The sequence below is a fragment of the Hemiscyllium ocellatum genome, chromosome 18, assembly GCF_020745735.1.
Source record: "Hemiscyllium ocellatum isolate sHemOce1 chromosome 18, sHemOce1.pat.X.cur, whole genome shotgun sequence".
Classification (NCBI taxonomy): Eukaryota; Metazoa; Chordata; class Chondrichthyes; order Orectolobiformes; family Hemiscylliidae; genus Hemiscyllium; species Hemiscyllium ocellatum.
Genome location: NC_083418.1, coordinates 22,608,854 through 22,629,553, shown reverse-complemented (window position 1 = coordinate 22,629,553; position 20,700 = coordinate 22,608,854). Strand labels below are relative to the sequence as shown.

At 38.2% G+C, this 20,700-nt stretch overlaps 1 protein-coding gene across 3 annotated transcripts in view; it reads right to left on the bottom strand.

Moving 5' to 3' along the window:
- The window catches only part of atg13 (ATG13 autophagy related 13 homolog (S. cerevisiae)), an 87,248-nt gene that overhangs the window by 23,782 nt on the left and 42,766 nt on the right, over nucleotides 1–20,700 (bottom strand). Inside the window, exons 9-12 of one of the 3 annotated variants that reach the window (XM_060838420.1) lie at nucleotides 19,590–19,688; nucleotides 14,192–14,285; nucleotides 10,302–10,400; nucleotides 2,811–2,927 (exon numbers count right to left, since the gene is read on the bottom strand). In XM_060838420.1, the coding sequence (XP_060694403.1) occupies nucleotides 2,811–2,927; nucleotides 10,302–10,400; nucleotides 14,192–14,285; nucleotides 19,590–19,688 (409 nt within the window). The remainder of the gene's footprint in view (nucleotides 1–2,810; nucleotides 2,928–10,301; nucleotides 10,401–14,191; nucleotides 14,286–19,589; nucleotides 19,689–20,700) is intronic. The other 2 variants (XM_060838418.1, XM_060838419.1) reach the window with 2 other exon arrangements.

The following is a 20,700-nucleotide window of genomic DNA, read 5'->3' as shown; positions in this document are numbered from 1 at the left end:
TGCGACACTAACTGGTCTATTGTTGTGTGTTTTCTTTCCACCCTTTCTTTAATTGGTAGGCTTTACATTTGCTGACTTTCAATCCATGGGAACTATTCTAAAATCTAGGACACATTTTAAGATTAAAATTAATTCTTCCACCGTTTCCATTAAAACCTCTTTGAAAATCTCACAACATAGCCCAACAAATCTCAAATTTATCAGCTGTTCCTTCTATTAATTGTTGAAGCAATATTTCAATACTGATAATAGTTTCTTCAAGGTTCTCATTCTCAAGGGAATCTTGGTTCCTACTATTTCTGGATGTATTTAGTCTTTTCATCTGTGAAGGCAGATACAAAGTGCATGTCCTGTTGGCAAGGAATTTGCGTTTACTTTAGATAATCACTTCCTTTTTTGCATACCTATAGAAGCTTTTGCAATCTGTTCATGGGACAGAGAAGGCAGAGGTTCATTTACCCGTTGGGAAACATGTTAAGATACGCTTTGGGATTTTAACAGTACACAGCACTATACCTAAAAGGTACAGTGGAGCTGTAAAGTTGTCAAAGTAGAAACCTGCCAAGCATGAAGTGCCAGGAGACACCAAATCTGTTAAGGTCTGTCAAAGTGTGTTTTTCCTAGTGAGCAAGAGCACTTTATTAAGAGAATGCAATATAGAACTTTAACTTCATTATTTTGCAGTCTACTTGTGTTCTAGGTAAGGTGACATCACAGGTGAAGGGGAAAGGGTGGAACAATAAGTTGGTATGACTGACATTAAGTTAACACTCGGGTTTTGAGGGTCACAGGGGAATGGGTGGAAATGACATCCCCATGAGGAAGGAGAGTGGGCTGTGACTCACACAAGGTAAACTCAAATTCACTGCTGAGTTTGTTACAAAGATGCTTTATTTATGACATGGATATGCCGGTTTTGGACTGGAGTGCACAAAAGTTAAAAATTACTCAACATCTAGTGCTGTATGCTTTATTTAATATTGCTTGGAGGATTTAACTTTTGAAGGATCATGAAAAGTTAGTCCAAGTTTTGTAGTCATACCTGCAGTGGTTTCTTTAAAATAAGCTCTCAAAAGTTCATTGTGGACATTGGAAAAATGTTTTAAAAAAGAGATCTTAGAAATCACATGCCTGGTGATAACTGTTTGCTGTTGGCTTTCTAGAGGTTGATTTGAAAAGTCACTAGCTGGAGAGGTGCTTATTTTATCTAGTTCAGTTAAAGGAAAGTTTGCAAAGAGCTGGTGCAAATGGAGGAAAGCCTGCTTTCCTAGGAACCAATTGAGTTGTAGGAAAGCCTGCTATGGACTGGTTGCGCAGCTCATCTCTCCCACTTCTGAAGAATTCTCAAATTCAGTTCAAGGTGGAACATATCTGTTCTTTTGAAAGCACATCTCAATATTGTACTTCCTGAGCAAGCTATGTCCACCATACTTCAGGCATAATTGTGTATGACTAATGACCTGACCACATGTGCTAGAATATCAAAGCAACAGACTCCAGAACATCCTCTGCTTTAACCTATTTCCTTCAAGAATAACCTATTGGCCAAGGTGATTTTTTTCAGAAACGTGCCCCTCTAGAAAAATCTGTTTACCCCTCTTTTCCTGAAAGTGTGTGTGTTTGCCTGTTTGTTTTGCGAGTATTAGTAGGGATAAGCATTTCTACTATGTATGTGAACAATTATTGCATCTTTACTAAACATGTTTTGTATTGATAATAAATCAACTTGTGCTTTATTAATAAAGCTAGTTGATAGATCCTTTTGGTTAAAACCTGATACTTATAAAAAGGTATTTAACTGGTCATCCTGGTAGCTGAAAAAAAGATTTTTTTAAATGTTGGGATCTGTGGATTAGAGAGACTTGAATGACAGCGCACTTACCCAGTATCAGTCATAAAAAGTTCAAACAAACCCTGTTTTGCTGAAAGGTGAGCTACCTATGAAGCTATTTAAATCCCCAACATTTTAAAGAGTTTAAAAAAAACAAGCTGCCTGTGTCAGCAAGAGTAGAAAAATAATACTTTAGTACATACAATTGCTGTTCATTGATATTTCTCAAGGCTATCATTATGTCATTATTACTGCTCGGCTGCTTTCTGTATGCTATATATCCCAGCAATTGTTCACTGCTATTTTTTGCACTTTTATAGAACTTGCAGGAAAATATTAAACACATTTAAAGAAATAACAATATAGTGCAGTATAGAAGAGACATTATGGAAGTACCGTAATTTCACAAAAATAATGTTCAAGGGTATCAATGTATAAAATAAAAAAACTTTGCATAAATTGGGATAAGGTACTGTTTTGCTGAGGCCAACTAAGCACAACACAGCAGGCAATTCAGCCCATGTGTCAGCTCTTTTAAAGAGCTTTCAAATGAGTTCCACTCATTATTTCCCCATCAGCAAAAAATAATTCCATTTCAAGTAGACATCGAAGTTACTTTGAATTTGCTTCTATGATGCTTTCAGATGGTACATTCTCCCCTGGTTCTTATTCTAATGATCTTAACAGGTCTTACAATAGTAAAAGGCTCACTAATTTCTATACAAGTCTGAGCATTTGGACTTAAGTCATCCCACTGAAGCAAATAGCAACACTGATATAACACAAAGATATAATAATGTTTTTTTTACTTCTGTTAAATGGTCAGAAACAAGAAACATTGGTCAAGGTTTTACTCAATTAAGATTTTTCTCACTTTTGTGAAATTACAGTGCACTTTTTAAAATATAGCAAACTGTGTTACTTAAAATGAGTCTCTGAATCAAGCAATGGTGAGTTTAATCAAGCAACTTTGATTTACCTGATGTGGATGAGCAGTATTTACACCAGCAGTTAAGGCTGCTGGGCAACAGGCTAGATCAGCTGAACCACCACCAAGAGTAGCAAAAGGCTGATAGAAAAGACGTGAGCTGTAGAGCTGGGAGAAGGAAGAAGGGCATAGAAAATAGATACAAAAACTAAATAGTAATCAGTCTGGTGCACAAAGCTGAAAGAAGAGGGAAACAAAGGAATGGCATCATCAAAAAACAATATCTATAACAAAAGGTACAATAATACACAAAATCATCAAGCTTGTACTTTCTGCTGTTAGCTTAGTTGCTGTTTTAAAACATCATATTGTTTATCATGATTATCCATGTATTTTACCAAAAAAAAATTAATGTAACCAACGGTGGTGCTCGGCAGATGGTTTCTATGCCCTTGGTGACATTTAATCATGCTACCTGTCCTGGCTTTACAACTACTTTCCCTGCTAACAGGCTATTCTCTCATCTTGCTTCAGTTGGTCGAGACTAACTTCATCAACAAAACAACTTATCATAACAGACTGAAGCGCCAGGAGGCTCAAAAACTCCCAATGAAAAATGAGAGGCAATTTTCTCTTCCTTCCATGAAAGCATGAGACATATGTTCACTTGAAACTATTTCTAGCCAAGAAGACACTCTGCCAGAAACCTGGTCTTTATTGAATTCCTATCAGCAAGTTTCTACAATGTAGTAATAAGATAGTAATAAGATTGAGAACAACTGAGTGACAATATGTTTAACTGCTGAATCAGACATCTGGTGCATTAAGAAGATTTCTCCATGAAGAAACTGTGACTTGGGTTCTTGAAGATTTTTAATAACATTCCTCCATTAAAAAAGCAAGCTCCACTGCAAGATCTTGGCCAGATAAAGGTAGGTAACTCTACCTTCACATGAAAATCATCTCAGCCTGTGAGGACAGGCAAAATTGTTTCACCAACTAGACTGTATTTCTTCGTTACAGGTGCTCAGCTACAATTTTGTTTGAAACCAGAGTTGCCCAATCTCCACTGTGTTAACTGAATCATAAGAGAATGCTTCAGACCTACAACTTATCGACCACTAGCTTAAGAAACATTTGAACAAGTGACCTGTTTTGTTTTACCCTCCTATTCCAACTGAATGTTACATCTTCAGAAACTATGTTTCTTGAGTGAGCTTGTGTGTGTTTGGAAGGTAGATGTTGTATTTACCTTTCAGGTGCTGTGAAGCCAAAATAAATTACACAAAAGCCTGTTTGTATATGCTCTTTAAAGTCACAGTATTCAAAAATATTAAAATATTTATTCTCCAAAATATATCTTACTGCAATCAGGTTTAGGCGAGAAAAGGAGGAAAGTTATTGCGTATGTTTCCCCACCAAACTGCAATCATTTGCTTCTCAATGATAATTTTGCATAATATGGCTAGTGAAATAGTATAAAAATAAGGTAGTCCTAAATTCAAAGAGACATCAAATCGTAAAGTTTTGCCAAAACTGCAAATCTTCTGCAAAAAACTCTAACTTTTAGGGGCTTTGGTTTTTTTTGGAGTGGTGGGGTTGGAATACCAAAGGAGAGAAAATAAAACGAGCAAAACAGAAGAAAGAAAAAAATCGTTGGAGATAATTTCTTTCCCAGATATCCCACAGGGCACCATATTCTTATATTTTCTGAACAAAAGAAACAGGAGTTAGCCATATTATTTCTCAAGCCGACTCCATCAATATGGTCACAGCTGATCCAATGGTTGATCTTTGGTCTCAATTCCACTTTCTCGCACATTTCTTATATTTCTCCTTTTTCTGAGGTAACAGAAATCTGCCTACCTCAGCCTTCTATATACTCACTGATGGAGCATCTACAATATTCTGGAGTAGAGAATTCCCAAGATATACAACCCCTAAGACATAACTCTAATTGAATAAATTGCTTCCTTATCCAAGTTCTCAAGTTCAACACCTCATCTTGAGAGTATGTCCTGCTGTTCTAGATTCTCCAATCCATCAGGGGAAACAACTTTTCAAATGCCTACACTCTTATTAAGTTCCTTCAGAACCTTTTTTTGTTTGTTGGAGATCTTCTCTCTTTCCTCTAAACTCCACAGGATATAGGCCCAATTTATTCCTTCTCACTCCAAGAACCAATCTAGTGAAGCTTTGCTCTAGTACCTACTGATATATTCTCGCAAAACGTATGAAAACAAAAAAACTGCACACAATACTCCGATTATGGTCTCACCAAAGCCTTATACAATTGTAGCAAGAATTCTTTATTGTTCTCCAATCCCATAATAATAAAGGTCAACATGCTACTTGCCCTCCTAATTCTTTGCTATCTGCCTGCTAACTTTCTGCATTCCTTGTAAGAGTACAGTATTCCCTCCCCGTACCAGTGGGGAATGTGTTCTAGGACCTACTGCAGAAGCCTAAAACTGCGGGTAGAAGCAACTCATTCAATTAAATGGGAAACATACCTTCCTGGTACCTGGTTCCGGAATGTTTCCTACAATATGTTCTAGCTGTGGTAAACCACAGATAAGTGAAATTGCAAAAAACAATTCTGCAGAAATGGGGGTCACCCTGTATACTCAACTCTTTCTAAACCTCAACATTTATTTGTTTCAACTGTAAAAAAAATTTTTCTATTCTTGTTACCAAAGTAAATAGTGCACTTTTTCCCAAGTTTATACTCCATCTGCCACCTTGCTGGTATTCATTTAACTTGTTTCTTTGCAGCCTTTGTATCCTCCTCACAATTAACATTGCCACCTAGCTTTGTATTGTCAAATAAAGTTAAATACAGAGAAATCTTGATTATCCAACTGATAAAGGTGGGAGTATTTCGTTGGATAATCGAATGCCGGATAACAGTTTAGCCAAACATCGATACCTTCTGATCTTTCAGATAATCTGAAATTGGGATAAATTGAATGCTGGATAATCGAGGTTCCTCTGTATATTACACTTTGTATCACTGTAAATAGCTGAAACCATAGCATTTGGACCTTGCAGCATTTATACTCAGAGATGTACAGCACAGAAACAGACCCTTCGGTCCAACTCGTCCGCGCCGACCAGATATGCCAATCTAAGCTTAGTGCCTTTTGCCAGAACTTGGCCCATATCCCTCTAAATCCTTCCTACTCATTTACCCATCAGATGCCTTTTAAATGCCATAATTGTATCAGCCTCTACCACTTCCTCTGGCAGCTCATTCCATGCATGCACCAGCCTCTGTGTGAATAAGTTGCCCTTAGGTTCCTTTTAGAATTTTCCCCTCTCACCCTAAACCTATGCCCTCTAGTTCTGGACTCTCCTACTCCAGGGAAAAGGCCTGGTCTATTTACCCTATCCATGCCCCCATTATTTTATAAACCTCTATAAGATCACCCCTCAGCTTCTGATGCTCCAGGGAAAACATTACCAGCCTATTCAGTCCCTCCCTACAGCTCAAAACCTCCAACCCTGGCAACATCCTTGTAAACCTTTTCTGAACCTTTCAAGTTTCACAACATCCTTATGATAGGAAGGAGACTAGAACTGCATGCAACATTCCAAAAGTGGCCAAATCAATGTCTGTACAGCTGCAACATGACCTCCTATATTTAATGCTCTGACCAATAAAGGAAAGCATACCAAACACCTTCTTCACTATCCTATCTACCTGTGACTCTACTTTCAAGGAACTATGAACCTGCGCTCCAAGGTCTCTTTGTTCAGCAACATTCCCCAGGACCTTACCATTAAGTAAATCCTACTCTGGTTTGCTTTTCCAAAATGCAGCACTTCACATTTATCTAAATTAAACTCCATCTGTCACTTCTTAGCCCATTGATCCAACTAATCAAGATCCTGTTGTATTCTGAGGTAACCTTCTTCTCTGTTCACTACACCTCCAATTTTGGTGTCATCTGCAAAGTTACTAACTATACCTCCACTGTTCATAAAAAATACTTTTACATAAATGGTGATAACCAGTGGACCCAGCACCGATCCTTGCGGAACACCACTGATCACAGGCCTTCAATCTGAAAAGCAACCCTCCACCACCACCCTATGTATTCTACTTTCAATCCAGTTCTGTATTCAAATGGCTAGTTCTCCCTGTATTCCATGAGATATAACCTTGCTCGCCAGTCTCCCATGAGGAACCTTGTCGAATGCCTTCCTGAAGTCCATATCGATCATGTCTACCGCTCTGCCTCATCAATCCTCTTTGTTACATTTTCAAAAAACTCAATCATGAGACATGATTTCCCACACACAAAGCCATGCTGACTATCCCTAATCACTCCTTGCCTTTCCAAATACATATACAACCTGTCCCTTAGGATTCCCTTCAACAACTTGCCCATCACTGATATCAGGCTCACTGGTCTATAGTTCCCTGGCTTTTCCTTACCACCTTTCTTAAATGTGGTACAATGTTAGCCAACCTCCAATCTTGTGGCACCTCACCTGTGATTATCGATGATACAATTATCTCAGCAAGGGTAAAAAATGAGGTCTGCAGATGCTGGAGATCACAGCTGAAAATGTGTTGCTGGTTAAAGCACAGCAGGTTAGGCAGCATCTCAGGAATAGGGAATTCGACGTTTCGAGCATAAGCCCTATCTCAGCAAGGGGTCCAGCAATCACTTCCTTAGCTTCCCAAAGATTTCTATGGTCTATGGTACACCTGATCAGGTCCTGGGGATTTATACACTTTCATGCGTTTCAAGACATTTTAAAGATCTGACGTATGAAAATTTCTTGTACATAAGATTGGCTGCTTTGCACGGTCCTGCACCGTGCTCCAATTTACAAACAATTCAACTTGCGAATGAACTCCAGAACAGAACCAGTTTCCAATGCAGATACTGCCTGTACTTACTTCTAATCCCAGTCAGGTCTCCTCGGAATTGTTTAAAAATGTTTAATCTCTGATTTTTCTAAGATAAATCCATCCTTTGTTGTCTTGAACCAAAAGCAAGCTGACAGTGTTCAATATTTATACTCCCTTTCATAAAATAGTACAAAACAAACAAATAAACAAAAAATCAACATAAATAACCAACCCAAATGTCACTATTTGGAAATCCAAATTTCCAAGTTTGTAATTTTTTTTTACATTTGTATGTGCATTTGTTTTATCACAACATAAAAATTCATGTTTCTTTATGGGGTCGGATTCTACAAACAGAGATAATTTGGTTCTGTGGGCCTTGAAACTCACTCCACTGTGGGGCATATTGCAGTCGATGTATCTGTTCTTACCCGACACACAAATGCACATTTCCCACTAAGGTTGCTGGATGGCAATCTGAAGGAAGCAGTTTGGCTGACTTGTGTCCTTTTCATCCAGGGATACGGATGTACAGAGGAACCTCTATTATCCAGCTTTCGATAATCGAATTTCAAATAATCTGAACAAGATCACAAGGTCCCGACGCTCAGCTAACAATGTTCTCCGGCATTCGATTAACCGAACGAAATACTCCCCAAACATATTCTTCAGATAATCGAGGTTCCTCTGTAATTGCAGCCCTCCACTGGCATTGGCTAACTGAGTTCAGACAGAAACTGAAACCAAATTCAGAATTCACCACACAGAACACTGAACTAAAAAGCACTCGTAGACAAGGTGCAGTCTTCGCCTCTCAGTTTAAGGATGGTAAATTCAAATAATATAATTCAAACTTTCAGCTTCAAATGCCCACTTATGTCAGCAAATGACACCACAGATTTAGCAAACACAACTACCCTTTTGTTTCTCTTGACACATCTGCAGTCTTTGACATTCCTCTTGACTCCTTTCTACCGTCATCCAGCTATTTCACACTCACCGTTTTGCAATTTCCATCTGTTTAACAGTAGCCAGAGAATCTATTGGAGTCTCTTTTCAATTCAGTATAGTTACCTCTGGTGTCTTCACAAGAATCCATTGCCACTCTCCTATTTCACACCATCCAAAAGCAAGTTCATTTCCACCCTCAGGACAACCTTACACTTCTCAACCAGCCACTGTTCTAAATGGTCAGATAATTTGATTTCAGAATTCAGTACTTAAGTGGAGAAAATTTTCATCTGCTGGATACTGAACAGGAATCTGACAATATAGCAACAATGGAATGGGTTATGCCCTCCACAGACTTCACTCCCCAGCTACAAACTCTACCCCTCTTCCTGACAATAGTCTGATGCTAAAATAAATATAAAATCAATCATATCCACACCATCACTAAGACTGCCCAGCTCCATTTTCATTACATCACCAGATTCCGCTCCTGATGCAGTTCATTAGCTTCTAAACCATCAACCATGTTTTGGCTACTTCTAGACTCAACCATTCCAATTCTTGCCTGGCCATCTGCATTTCCTGAACAATAAATTTTCAATTGTATTTTTGAATCCTTTCACGACCTCAGCCCCACTTTATTTCTGAAATCTCTTTTCTCCCACAAACTGCAGAAACAGCTCTCCCTTAAATCTGGCCAGTTTTAGTTGTCTATACTGGTGGCTGTCTTTAGCAACGTTGAATATTCACTCTGGAATCCTCTTGCTGACTTGCTATCACACTCTACCTTATTCTTCTCCTTAAAACCTACTATTTTGACGTGGATTTTGATTATTTTCTCTCATATATCATTACATATGGCCTAGTATCAGATTTTGCTTTGTAAGCACCCCCCCAAAAATAAAGAGCCTTGGGTCATTACATTATGTTAATGACACTAAATGTGTACAAACTATTATTATTGTACTGATATTTCCATAGGTTAGCTCCAATTATTACGCAAATATTTTTTTAAAAAGTCCAACAGCAAATGTCTTTGAATTATCAGGATAGGTAGATTACAAATTTTATCATAAAATGTAGCTCATGTATCACACCAACAGATTAATTTTCAAGGTTCCAATACTGGGGAGCTCAGGGAATTTGCTTCTTAGTCTAACTAAACAATAGTCAGAAACATATGAAGAGAGCAAGAAAGTCTAAGGAGCACTTTTAGTTTCAAGTATCAGCAATTTTAGTCAGGTAAGGATCTTGCTCAGACGTTACCAATGGGAGCTCACCTTGGACATTACACAGAAGGGAGCAGATTATATTTATCTGGTTGACCTCAGGGATCCCAGGCTTTGGCCCAGGATGAAAGTCAATCCAAAGAGGTCAGTAAACTGTGCAATTGGCTGACAGCATTGTTTTCTGCAGAAAGCTGGCTTCTCCTAGCTTTCAGGCAGTCAAAGTCATGGCTCTTGTTACAATTAATTGAGACACTACAGGAAAACTTGCAGTTAATGATATGAAATAATCCACAACTATAAAGGATGAATAAAACTGGGGGAAGTCATCCTGCAGTTCAGATGAGGCCTTTTCACACCAAAAGTACCACCAGGCTTCTGTTTCCTTAACTTCCGGAAAAGGGACCAAGAAATAATTCAAGATTGGCTGCCTGAACTTTCTTGCTTGGCTTCAAAAAAAATGTGGCTGGATACTTGCAAATCGTTTCTGTTTTAACTCACTTGATGCGTAAAGGTCAAGCCTAGCAGGGGGACCTTCAGAGTGTCCATCACCACTGGCCTGGGAGTCTGAAAATGTGTTTTACTAACAGTAAACACACACTACACACAGACATACACAAAAGAGAAAGAGAAAAAGAAGAAAAGGAAAACAGAACTTAGAGAGAAGAAAATAAGAGTATTGTGCATTGAAATCTCAACTTTGTAATGTCGGCTAACAATATTTAAGAAAAGACATTAAAATACATATTTCTGAAAGATGAACCATCATGGTGTCTATCTAAACTGACAAAGGACCTAGTGTTAAAGCAAAGAGTCAAATTGAGTACTTGTGCAATCTCATTTTTTACAAATTATATTGATGATCAATTTGAGCCTCCAGCTAGCTGTTTCTGGAGTTGAGTCCCAAATTTTTCCAGATACACACACCAAGAGATTGCAGATTTTAAAAGGCCAAATGTCGATCAATTCCTCCACAGTTTTCTACTTGGGTGTCATAATTCAGAGGTCTATAATTCCACAGGTATCAATCACTAAAGACTCACAGTTCTGATGGATACCCAAACAGGGAGATTTGCCCAGTCTGCACCAAGGGTCACTGGATAATGATAGGCAGCAGGAGCTTTGAACAGTTTCTTCTTGCCTTGTCTACCAAAGGTGATGTCAACAGTCCTTCAGCAACTAAGCTAAAATCAATTTGCAGCAGAGACTAGGGCATTCCGATTACATTGATGAATGACACGTGGTTCTCAAATTTAACAAACCCCACCAACTAAAAAAAGCACGAGAAAGGAAAAGTGCCTAGGGTGAGAGTGTTTAAATTTTAGGATCAGGAATCTGGACACCATTTCTGTATTATAATATTTTGAAGTTCAGGAATAAAATTATGGATGAGGTTCACACAACAGGCAGGTGGGAGACCCAACTAAAGGTAAAAGTAAATCACTATAGTCCTACTTGACAATACGGCTGCTCTCTCACAGAATGATGAGTGATGGTAGTTTAATCTGAGGGTCACCATACCTTAGGAGAGGGAGTAGGTTAAGAAAGAAAGCACTTCCTGATAACCTCAGCTGGTGCAGAAATTGCACCCATGCCGTTGGCAATATTTTGCCTTGCAGACTAGCCTTCCAGCCAACTGAACTAATTGACCAATCCACCATTGCACAATGACATAAATCACAACAGAACTAAAATTTAGCACAAAGTAAGTGGGTTAGGGTCCTAACCTGTGGTTTCCTAGCAAATAAATCGATGTGGAAGCTGCTTGCTTTCTACACATTCCTTTCAGGCCAAACAAAGCTAGAGTACTATCTTGAATCTTAAAGGAGGACTTTGCAAGAGACTACTGTTTATAACCCTGATTTTCAGCCCCACCCATCCATCTATCGCAACTGGAAATAAGGCTCTGGTTGGCAATCTGCACCTCAACTACACCCTCGTCTATCTCACTGACCACTTTCCACTTTCTCACTTTGCAGATGAGAGCTTTATTCCGAGTCTCAAAATGCCCTCTTTACCAATCACTGTGAACCACTTCTCCTGCACTCTCTGTAACTGGAGCTTTCTACCAACAGCCAGAAACTGTCCTCCAAACTCCTCAGCTGTGGCCCCTATCCACTGGCCAGGCTGTCCATTTCCTTGGCTTTGCTGGTTACTTCAGCAGTTTTTGGCTCCCCCCGTACCCTGCACATCAAATCTAGATGTCTTTGGCAATCATCTCTAAAGTTTTAGCTGAAATTCAGGCCACCTATATCTTTCAGTGGTGATAATGCAGATATATTTGGAACTTTTGGTGTAATGCATTGTTTACATTGCAAATAATATCACTTTTGAAGTGCCTTATCTATCCAGTTAAACTGCAGAGTAAACTTCGCAAACGTGGAACAACTGGGTCCATACTGTTACTTAGAAGTCACATCTAGAACATGTTCTCATTTGGCTGGAGATCTGCCCTAGTTGGGCAGAATTTGCCCATATGAGGAGTGTCAATACTGCACTGCTGTCTGCTGCAAACAGGCTGACTGCAATCTGTCTGTAGCTTGAATCAAAATATTTGGTTGCAGCCATTTTTCATTTTGATACTGCAAGTGACAACTGAAATCATCTCCAGGGTTGGGTTTTGATACCTCTAACAGTACTACTGTAATAACCTAGACCCACACTAAAGCATCATGCAACACTGAAGAATTAATGTAAACATTAAAAACAGCTTGAAAACATTCTTTACCAGTTATTTCACAAAACCCAGATTATCATTTTGGCACACATTTTAGAAACATGAATCTAACCGTGTGCAATCACATTTTGTATATTTATACAGTATGGGATTTATTTTTTAGAATCCAAAAGTTCACTATGTTTACCAAATTACAAAAATGGTATTGTGAAGTATATTAACCGAATTTTGCGATCTCGGTAGGTTTCGCTATAGCTACAAACTACCTTGTTACTTTGCTAGAACATCCAATGCAGGATCCATTCCAACAAATACAGTCCAACAACACATGCAGGCAGCATAGAATATATCTTCAAAAATGCCATTCCCCCTTTTTTTAATGGTAAAAGCTGTTGTTTTCTAGCAAGTTAAGCTTCTTGACAGTTACAGAGAGAAGGCAAGTGTGTAAGGTATACGGTGAGGGGTGACAGGTGAGTGGATGAGAGAGCAGAGTGGGTTCGGGGGTGGAGAAGGTGTGTTCAGTTATAAGGAATTTGTGGGGGGAGTAATGAGTGAGTGATTGGCCATAAGAATTAAAGTTTATCAGTTGTTAGAGCAGATTGTAATTCCTCTAATCTTTGCTGAGTAACTATTCAAGAATACAAGTTGGAACCACCCAAAATCTCGAGCTCACAGAGCTGGTGACATTTTCTTAAGGTTCCAGTCACTAGAAAATTGCCTATTGAATGTTTAAACTTCCCAAACAGCTACTACAGTCAGTGTTTTAGGACTTCCAAATGGTATCAATGCAACCTTTTTAGAAGTTGGAAGGTGCAGTCCATTGTTTGCCTGCTTCAGTACTTCAATATTAAAATGTTTTAATCTCTCATCCAATTTCCAATGTTCTCTTCTCAATTGTTACAATCAATGGCTCTAAATCTTTACTGGTGTCTTGATATGATTGTTATACTTAATATTCCACAAACTAAATATTTGGATTTGTAGGAATTTAATTGAACTGTCTCCAGTTTTGTATTGGGGTTAGAAAATTTGTGTTGCAGCTTGTTCAACGGTGTAAAGTATCAGGAAGTAAGCTGTGGGCTCAGGGACAATTGGACAATTATATTATTTGTAGGACTGATGTACATTAACATATGCCCTGTTCAATTACACACACAAAATATAGTACTGAAGGTTAGATCATATCACTGAGTAGTTCTGTTGTGTGCAGTGTATAATTTACAAATATGCTAATAATATTGGACACTGACAAAATCATTCAGAAGATATACATGTGCAGTGGCCTATGTTAAATTCAGCTTGACTTTAGAATAAGAATCTCAAAAGATGGTTATACTTGCATTTGACAAAAATATTACAAAAGAAAACTTGGGTAAAGCAACTATTTTGGTCAAAAAAGATTTTGAATCATATTTTTAATGATGCAGCGTATAAAGTCATATCAGGCTTTTAACCAGACTGCCCAGAAATGCCTGTCCCTTCAAAGAAAAATCACAGAGCATCGAACACTGTTCACATGCAGTCACAGGGCAGGCATGTGCTCAATTCTACATGTTACAGTAAGTAAAGACTTGAAATCAAATGCCTCAGATTATTACAACTAATTTTCATTGGATATATCTGTATCTTTTCCTTAGAAATACTGCATTATGACCTGCTAGAAAGATGCTAGGCTAACAGTCATTAGCAGGATAGCATATTTTCTATTCCTTACCTGTGAGGGAGGAGAAGTAGAGAAAGAAGTGGTGCAGACTTCCTGGGAGTCATCAACAGAAGGAAAATTACCTCCATCGTCTTCACCAGTTGTTCTGCATTAAACATCAATGAACATATTGATTGCGCTTCATGCACTTTTTCATTCCATCATCAAAACTATACTTGAAGTTAAAATAAGCTTTATTCAGATTTGCAGCTATAGTGTATGACAAATCTTCCAATTCAATTCTCACTTGAGAAAGGTTGTAATTAAAAAAGCAATATAAGGACTAAAAACCTCAAGTCCTCACAATGGGATTACTATATCTAGGATTCCAAACTCCTATGGTTGGTCTAGGCACATTCCCCATCATGAACATGTAAACTCTGCAACAAGTCTCTTCAGTTTTCCTATTTCAAATATAATCTTACATTTTAAAAATACTGCATTCTGCTTAGATAATATTCTATACAAAAATGTCTAAAACTAGTTTTCGGCCTCTGTTTTCTCATTGAATTGCCCAATCTAGACGTCTAAAGCTTTCATTTAGTTCAGTAAAACAGCTCAATCTTGCCAAGTGATGGCTTTTCATTTTGGTATGTACAACATATTTCCCAGGTAAATGATTAAGGCTTAAACATTAAAACGTATTGTTCAAATTAAATTTTCAAATCTGAGCTTAACAAGTATACTGGAGCTCCTAGTTGGAAGTGGTAGTGATAGCAGCACTTCTTGTTGACAGATACTGCAGCCAGCTGCAGTACAAACCAATAACACTTACTTTGCTCATTGTTGGATGAAACAAATTTTTTAAAAATGATTAAAATTTTAGGAACAGAAAAAAATAACATTACTGTCATTTCCACATATCCAAATTGTCACAAAAAGCCATTGAATGACACTTGCCACCCTTACCTGTTGCACTCTACATGGCTGAATTTTCATGTCCTCTGAAGTAATTTAGATAGCCATTCTCTTACAAAAACAACCACCATGATGAATACAATCTATCACCACCTTGTCAGACGAGCCATGGATCGAGAATAAAAAGGATTTTCAATTTATAAACAGCTATACTTTACAAATTTAGAACAGAAGGTAATGGAGGAACAGGGATTCCGCAAAGCCATTCAATTAATGAGTTGAACTAAATGGGATTAAGCAATTGAAAGCTCTGCTCAAAAAAATTGTTGTGGATTAACAAGCTAAAAATCTTTGAGGTGAAAGCATTAGTATTTACTGAATACCAGATATTTGTTCCAAAATACTTAGAGGAGTGAGAAATCAATAAGGAAGATATTCTATATCTTGGAACTGGACAGCAACAACAACTTAACTTGAACCTTTTTTTGTATTTATTCACAGGATTTGGGTGTCACTGGCTAGGCCAGTATTTACTGCCCATCCTTGTTAGATTATGCCCAAATAATCACAGCGTGAAGGCTACTTTAACAAGAAACAGAAAGAATGTTTTTTCTCTGTACTCAATAATGGTTAAATAAAATCATTATAATAGAAGAAACTTTGTACTCCTCCAAAGGTAATTATGAAGTGAAACAAGAGCTCTGCATCTGAATGACAGATTTTTGCAGCTCAGAATCTGTTGCATGTCTGCACTTTATGTCACAGAATCACAGCTACCCCATAGAAAACTGACATTTCTCATTGTGTAGACCATGACAAAATCCATGCAACATCTCAAATGCAGTCTAGCCACTTGTTGATGCACATCAAGTAATCCATACATGGCACAAAAAAAATAAGGAAAGTGTGTCAACAAGCTGTAGACAGTAACAAGGTGCCTGAGCAGAGATCAGTAACAGTTCCCTTCCATTCCAATATGCAGACCTAGACACAGGCAATCGAACATATTTGAAAACACTGTCTCTATCATGTTTATCCCAATTTGCTCATGTAGCCTACTATTATGAATTGCTCAGTCCATTTTATCCCCTAATGTACAATATTAGGTAAGTTTCCATATGCAATCTTCACAACAATTTCTTACCAAGATGAATACAAATCTTATTGAAAATGAAAGTATCCCACTTATTGATTTGGAGATATCATTCTGACGGAAGCAAATGTTCTGCCTAGTACCACCAGTGATGATTTAAAAAAACAAACAGAATTACGAATAGATTATACAGTCCCTCGGACCTATTCCACCAGTCAATACAATCATGGTAAATGTTTGGCCTCAATTCTACATTCCTGTCTGCTCCACACCTCGTTACATTCTGTGACTCCAAAACGTTGTCCATTTCAGCCTTAAACATATTCAACAATGAAGGATCGACAACCCTCCAGGACAGAGAATGCCAAAGATTCACAACTCTTCAAGTAAAGAAATGAGCTGAAAATGTGTTGCTGGTTAAAGCGCAGCAGGTCAGGCAGCATCCAAGGAACAGTGCTCGAAACGTTGAATTTCCTGTTCCTTGGATGCTGCCTGACCTGCTGCGCTTTAACCAGCAACACATTTTCAGCTCTGATCTCCAGCATCTGCAGACCTCACTTTTTACTATAAGTAAAGAAATGAACCCATCTAGTGAACCGAAATTGGTACCATATTTTTCCTTTGCTTCCTCTTGATCGTAAAACACAAAATAACTCTTAATTCTTAATAGTAAGAATAATAGCAAAGGTTTACAGTTAGCTATTTTCATTTTTAGTTCAAGGTTGATTCACCTTGATGATCCCAGATTTTCAAAATAATACACATAAACAAAATGATAAATTCTAAAATTTCTGAGAGGCTTTAATTTCATGGGATGTATATTGTCACTGGCAAGGTCAGTATTTGGTGTTCATTTCACATCATATCTGAGAAAGGTGATGTTGAGCTGCTTTCCTGAACTACTGCAATGTGCCTAGTGCAGTTACATCCATAGTGCTGAGAGAAAGGAGCTCCAGGATTTTGATACAGTGATAGCAAAGTAATGGAGATCAAAATTTCAAGCGACTGAGAGACTTGGACGGACCTGCACCAATTGCCCTTGTCCTTTTTAGTGGTAGAGGTCAAGGGTTTCCAAGGTGGCTGGCAAGTTGTGATGGTATACAATGCTGCTACCGCACATAGATAGTGGAGGGAGTGAATGATTAATTTGGTGGGCTGGGTGACGACCAAGCAGGCTGTTTTGTCCTGTGCAGTGTCAACCATCTAGAGTGCTGTTGGAGCTGCACTAATTTAGCCAAGCATGGTGTACTTCATCGCGGGGGATTTAGCAAAGATAATACCATTCTCTCATTGTGGATCGTAATTGTCTGGCATATCTGGGCTCATATATTCTCTTACTTATCAGCCCAAGCCTGGATATTGTCCAGCTTTTGCTACATATGCACACAGACTGCTTCAGTTTCTGAAGAGAGGCCAATGGTAGTGATCACTGCGCCACTGTGAACACTCAACCCTGCCTAACTGCTTTTTCATACAAGGAAGGCCATTATCAAAGCAGCTGAAAGACAGCAGATTCCTGAAGAAGGGCTCATGCCTGAAACATCGATTCTCCTGTTCCTTGGATGCTGCCTGATGTACTGCGCTTTTCCAGCAACACATTTTCAGCTCTGATCTCCAGCATCTGCAGTCCTCACTTTCTCCTGAAAGACAGCAGAGCCCAAGACAATGCTTTGCAACTTCTGCAGTGCTATCCAGGGGCAGAGATGATTGGCTTCCAACAACCATCTTTCCTGTGTTCTAGGAAAGCAATAGAGAGGATATCCCCCACAAATTTTTATTGATTCTAGTTGTACTTAGGCTCTTTGAGGTCATCATTAGTCAAATGCTGCCTTGATGTTAAGGACAGTCCCTGTCATTTTGCCTCTAGAGTTCAGTGCTTTTGACCATGTTTGAACCAAAACAGTAATAAGACTATAGCTCACTGGCCCTGGCAGAATCCAAACCGAACATAAGTCAACAAGTTATTGTTATGAAAGTGTTACTTTTTAGAACACAATGTCCATTCCATAACTGTGGACTTCATATTGTCTGTATGCCAGCTACAGATAACTGTAGTGAACTTGACATAGCCTTTCACCCTATTTTCGTCGATCTCACTTTGGTATTCAACACCTCAGCAGAGCTTGACAGTACATGCATGTAACAGTCTCCTATAAGTCATAGCTCCCAGAGTGTCTGCGATAATCCAAAAAAAGCCAAAGAACTGTAGATGCTGGAAATCAAATACAAAATCTAAAATTGTTGGAAAAATCTCAGCAGGTCTGACAGAGAAGCACAGTTAATACTTTGGGTCTTGTGACCCTACCTCAGAACTGCACTAATCAAAAGGTAGTTTTGGTGAATCTGCAGCATGGAAAATGGTTGTATACCCAAGTATCTTCTGTGCAGTGAGATACCAGAGCCCATTGACCAGTGGGGCACTCAGGACTCCACTTGCAAGATACATGCAAGTATGATGTGGACGTCTTAAAACACCAACTATTACACCTGAGAGTCACTAGCTCGTGAAAGAGGAAAATGACACATTTGATGAGCTGGGATGTACTACACAACAACTGGTGGATATAGCAGGTACGACAAGCACCAATGTTGAAAACAACAACAACCCACAATATCACTTAGCAGCTTTATCTGCTCCCAAGGCAGAACCTTCCTCTCAGGCTTTCGTGACCATTAACAAAGGTGCACCAAATAAAATCTTCCAACTTAAATAGATTATTTGCTGCATGTTCATCATTGTGTAGGTGGAAGAATTCCAACAAAAGATGGTTCACAGTGCTCCATGGATATACATTCCAAACTCTGGCTCACCCACCCAGTTTATATCACTTCATGCTTTTAATTACAAAGCCAGCAAAAGAAAACTATTTTGATAAATTTTAAAATCTCCTGTTTTTTTCGCCTTTTGTTTTACCATGTACTGCGAGCAACTCAACTTGTCCTCTTCTTTAGCACATTTATGTTCTAATAATATTGCAAACTCTATAGTACAACAGTGATGTATATTGTATTCTACACTCTGAATTCTGGTCCAATACTAAAAGTGCTATGTTTTTCAAAAAAGCTTCAAATAAAGGAAATAAACAAAAGAAACATGAAGATGAAATGAAAAAAAGTGAAGAAAAGCAATGATTGCTTTTGTTCTGTTTTTTAAAACAAAAATTACATGGCAATTTGGAAAATTAAATGTTTTTCTATATTTTGCACTGCGCGTGTCACAAATGTAGAATAGGTGTAAATCAAAGTAAAGCATCTTCTACTCTGTCTCAACCTTAAACTCAAAATTGCATCTTCAATCCAACAGAGATGATGCAATTTCTCATACAATCTTAGCCTAAACTTTAGTGTCTGGGGATAGGGTGAGTTGGTAACTTGAATAAGCAACCTAATCATGACTACACAATACAACTAACAATGTGTTCTTTATACTTATGACTATTTACATGGGTGTTGTCCCACCTGTAGTTACATGGGTGTAGTGGTGAAGATCCACTATAGGGACGATCTACAAAGTGGTCTATGATAATCCCCATGATTGGCTGGGTCCGCTCCAGCTGCCTGTGAAATAATTCAAAGTAACAATTATAACTTAAAAGAGTTCCTAAAAATGAGAACCATAAATGTCCCTGGGTCAACTTAACCAGTTATGAAAAAGGTTAGACAGTGGGATGAAGGACAAAACTAGTAAAAAAATCCAAAATGATATCTATTCAACATAAAAAGAACACATGAACAAGGATAACTAAATCTAATCAGGGTCAATGTCACATGAATGTTCATTCATTAATAAATTATAGCAACAGCATCTCAACCAATTGTCAGAGTCATTCAGTATGGAAACAGACCGTTTGGTCACAAACTAAACTAGTCCCACCTGCCTGCTTGTTCCAATATCCCTCCAAACATTTCTTATTCATGTACCCATCTAAATGTTGGTTAAACATCGTAACAGTATGGATATCCACCACTTCCTCTGGAAGTTCATTCCATACACAAACCACTTTCTTGTAAAATAAAAAAAAGCCCATCATATTTTTAAAAAATCTTTCTCTTCCCATCTTAAAATATGCCCCCTTACCTACACCCTCCATGACTTTATAAACCACTATAAGATCATTCCTTATATTGTATCACGAGAAACTACAAAAACATCGATAAAATTAGAATTCAATGTTTTCTCACAGTAAACATAAAACAACCAATAATAGACGAGAAAAATTGCAAGAGATGTAGCTGATAGTGACGTATTTCTGAAGGCTAAGAGAAACTGTATTTGCTTAAGTACAATGAAGGGGAGTGAAGAGTCCATGTTCCTTCCTGTAGTGGTGCTTTAGGTCAGAAAATGTATTTGAAGTTTATTGGTATTATTGAGGTTTTATCCTCAGGTAAGGTGAATCAATTCCCGTCCCATATACTGACAAATCAATCACTGGATAAGGGGATTCTAATACATGACGAGTCAGAGGCACAGAACATGATTGCAAGGAAGTTTGTTCTCTGTTCACTTCTCATCTAAACCACCTTGGGGCAAGACCTTAAGCAGAGAATGCAAAATCCTCCACCACACAGG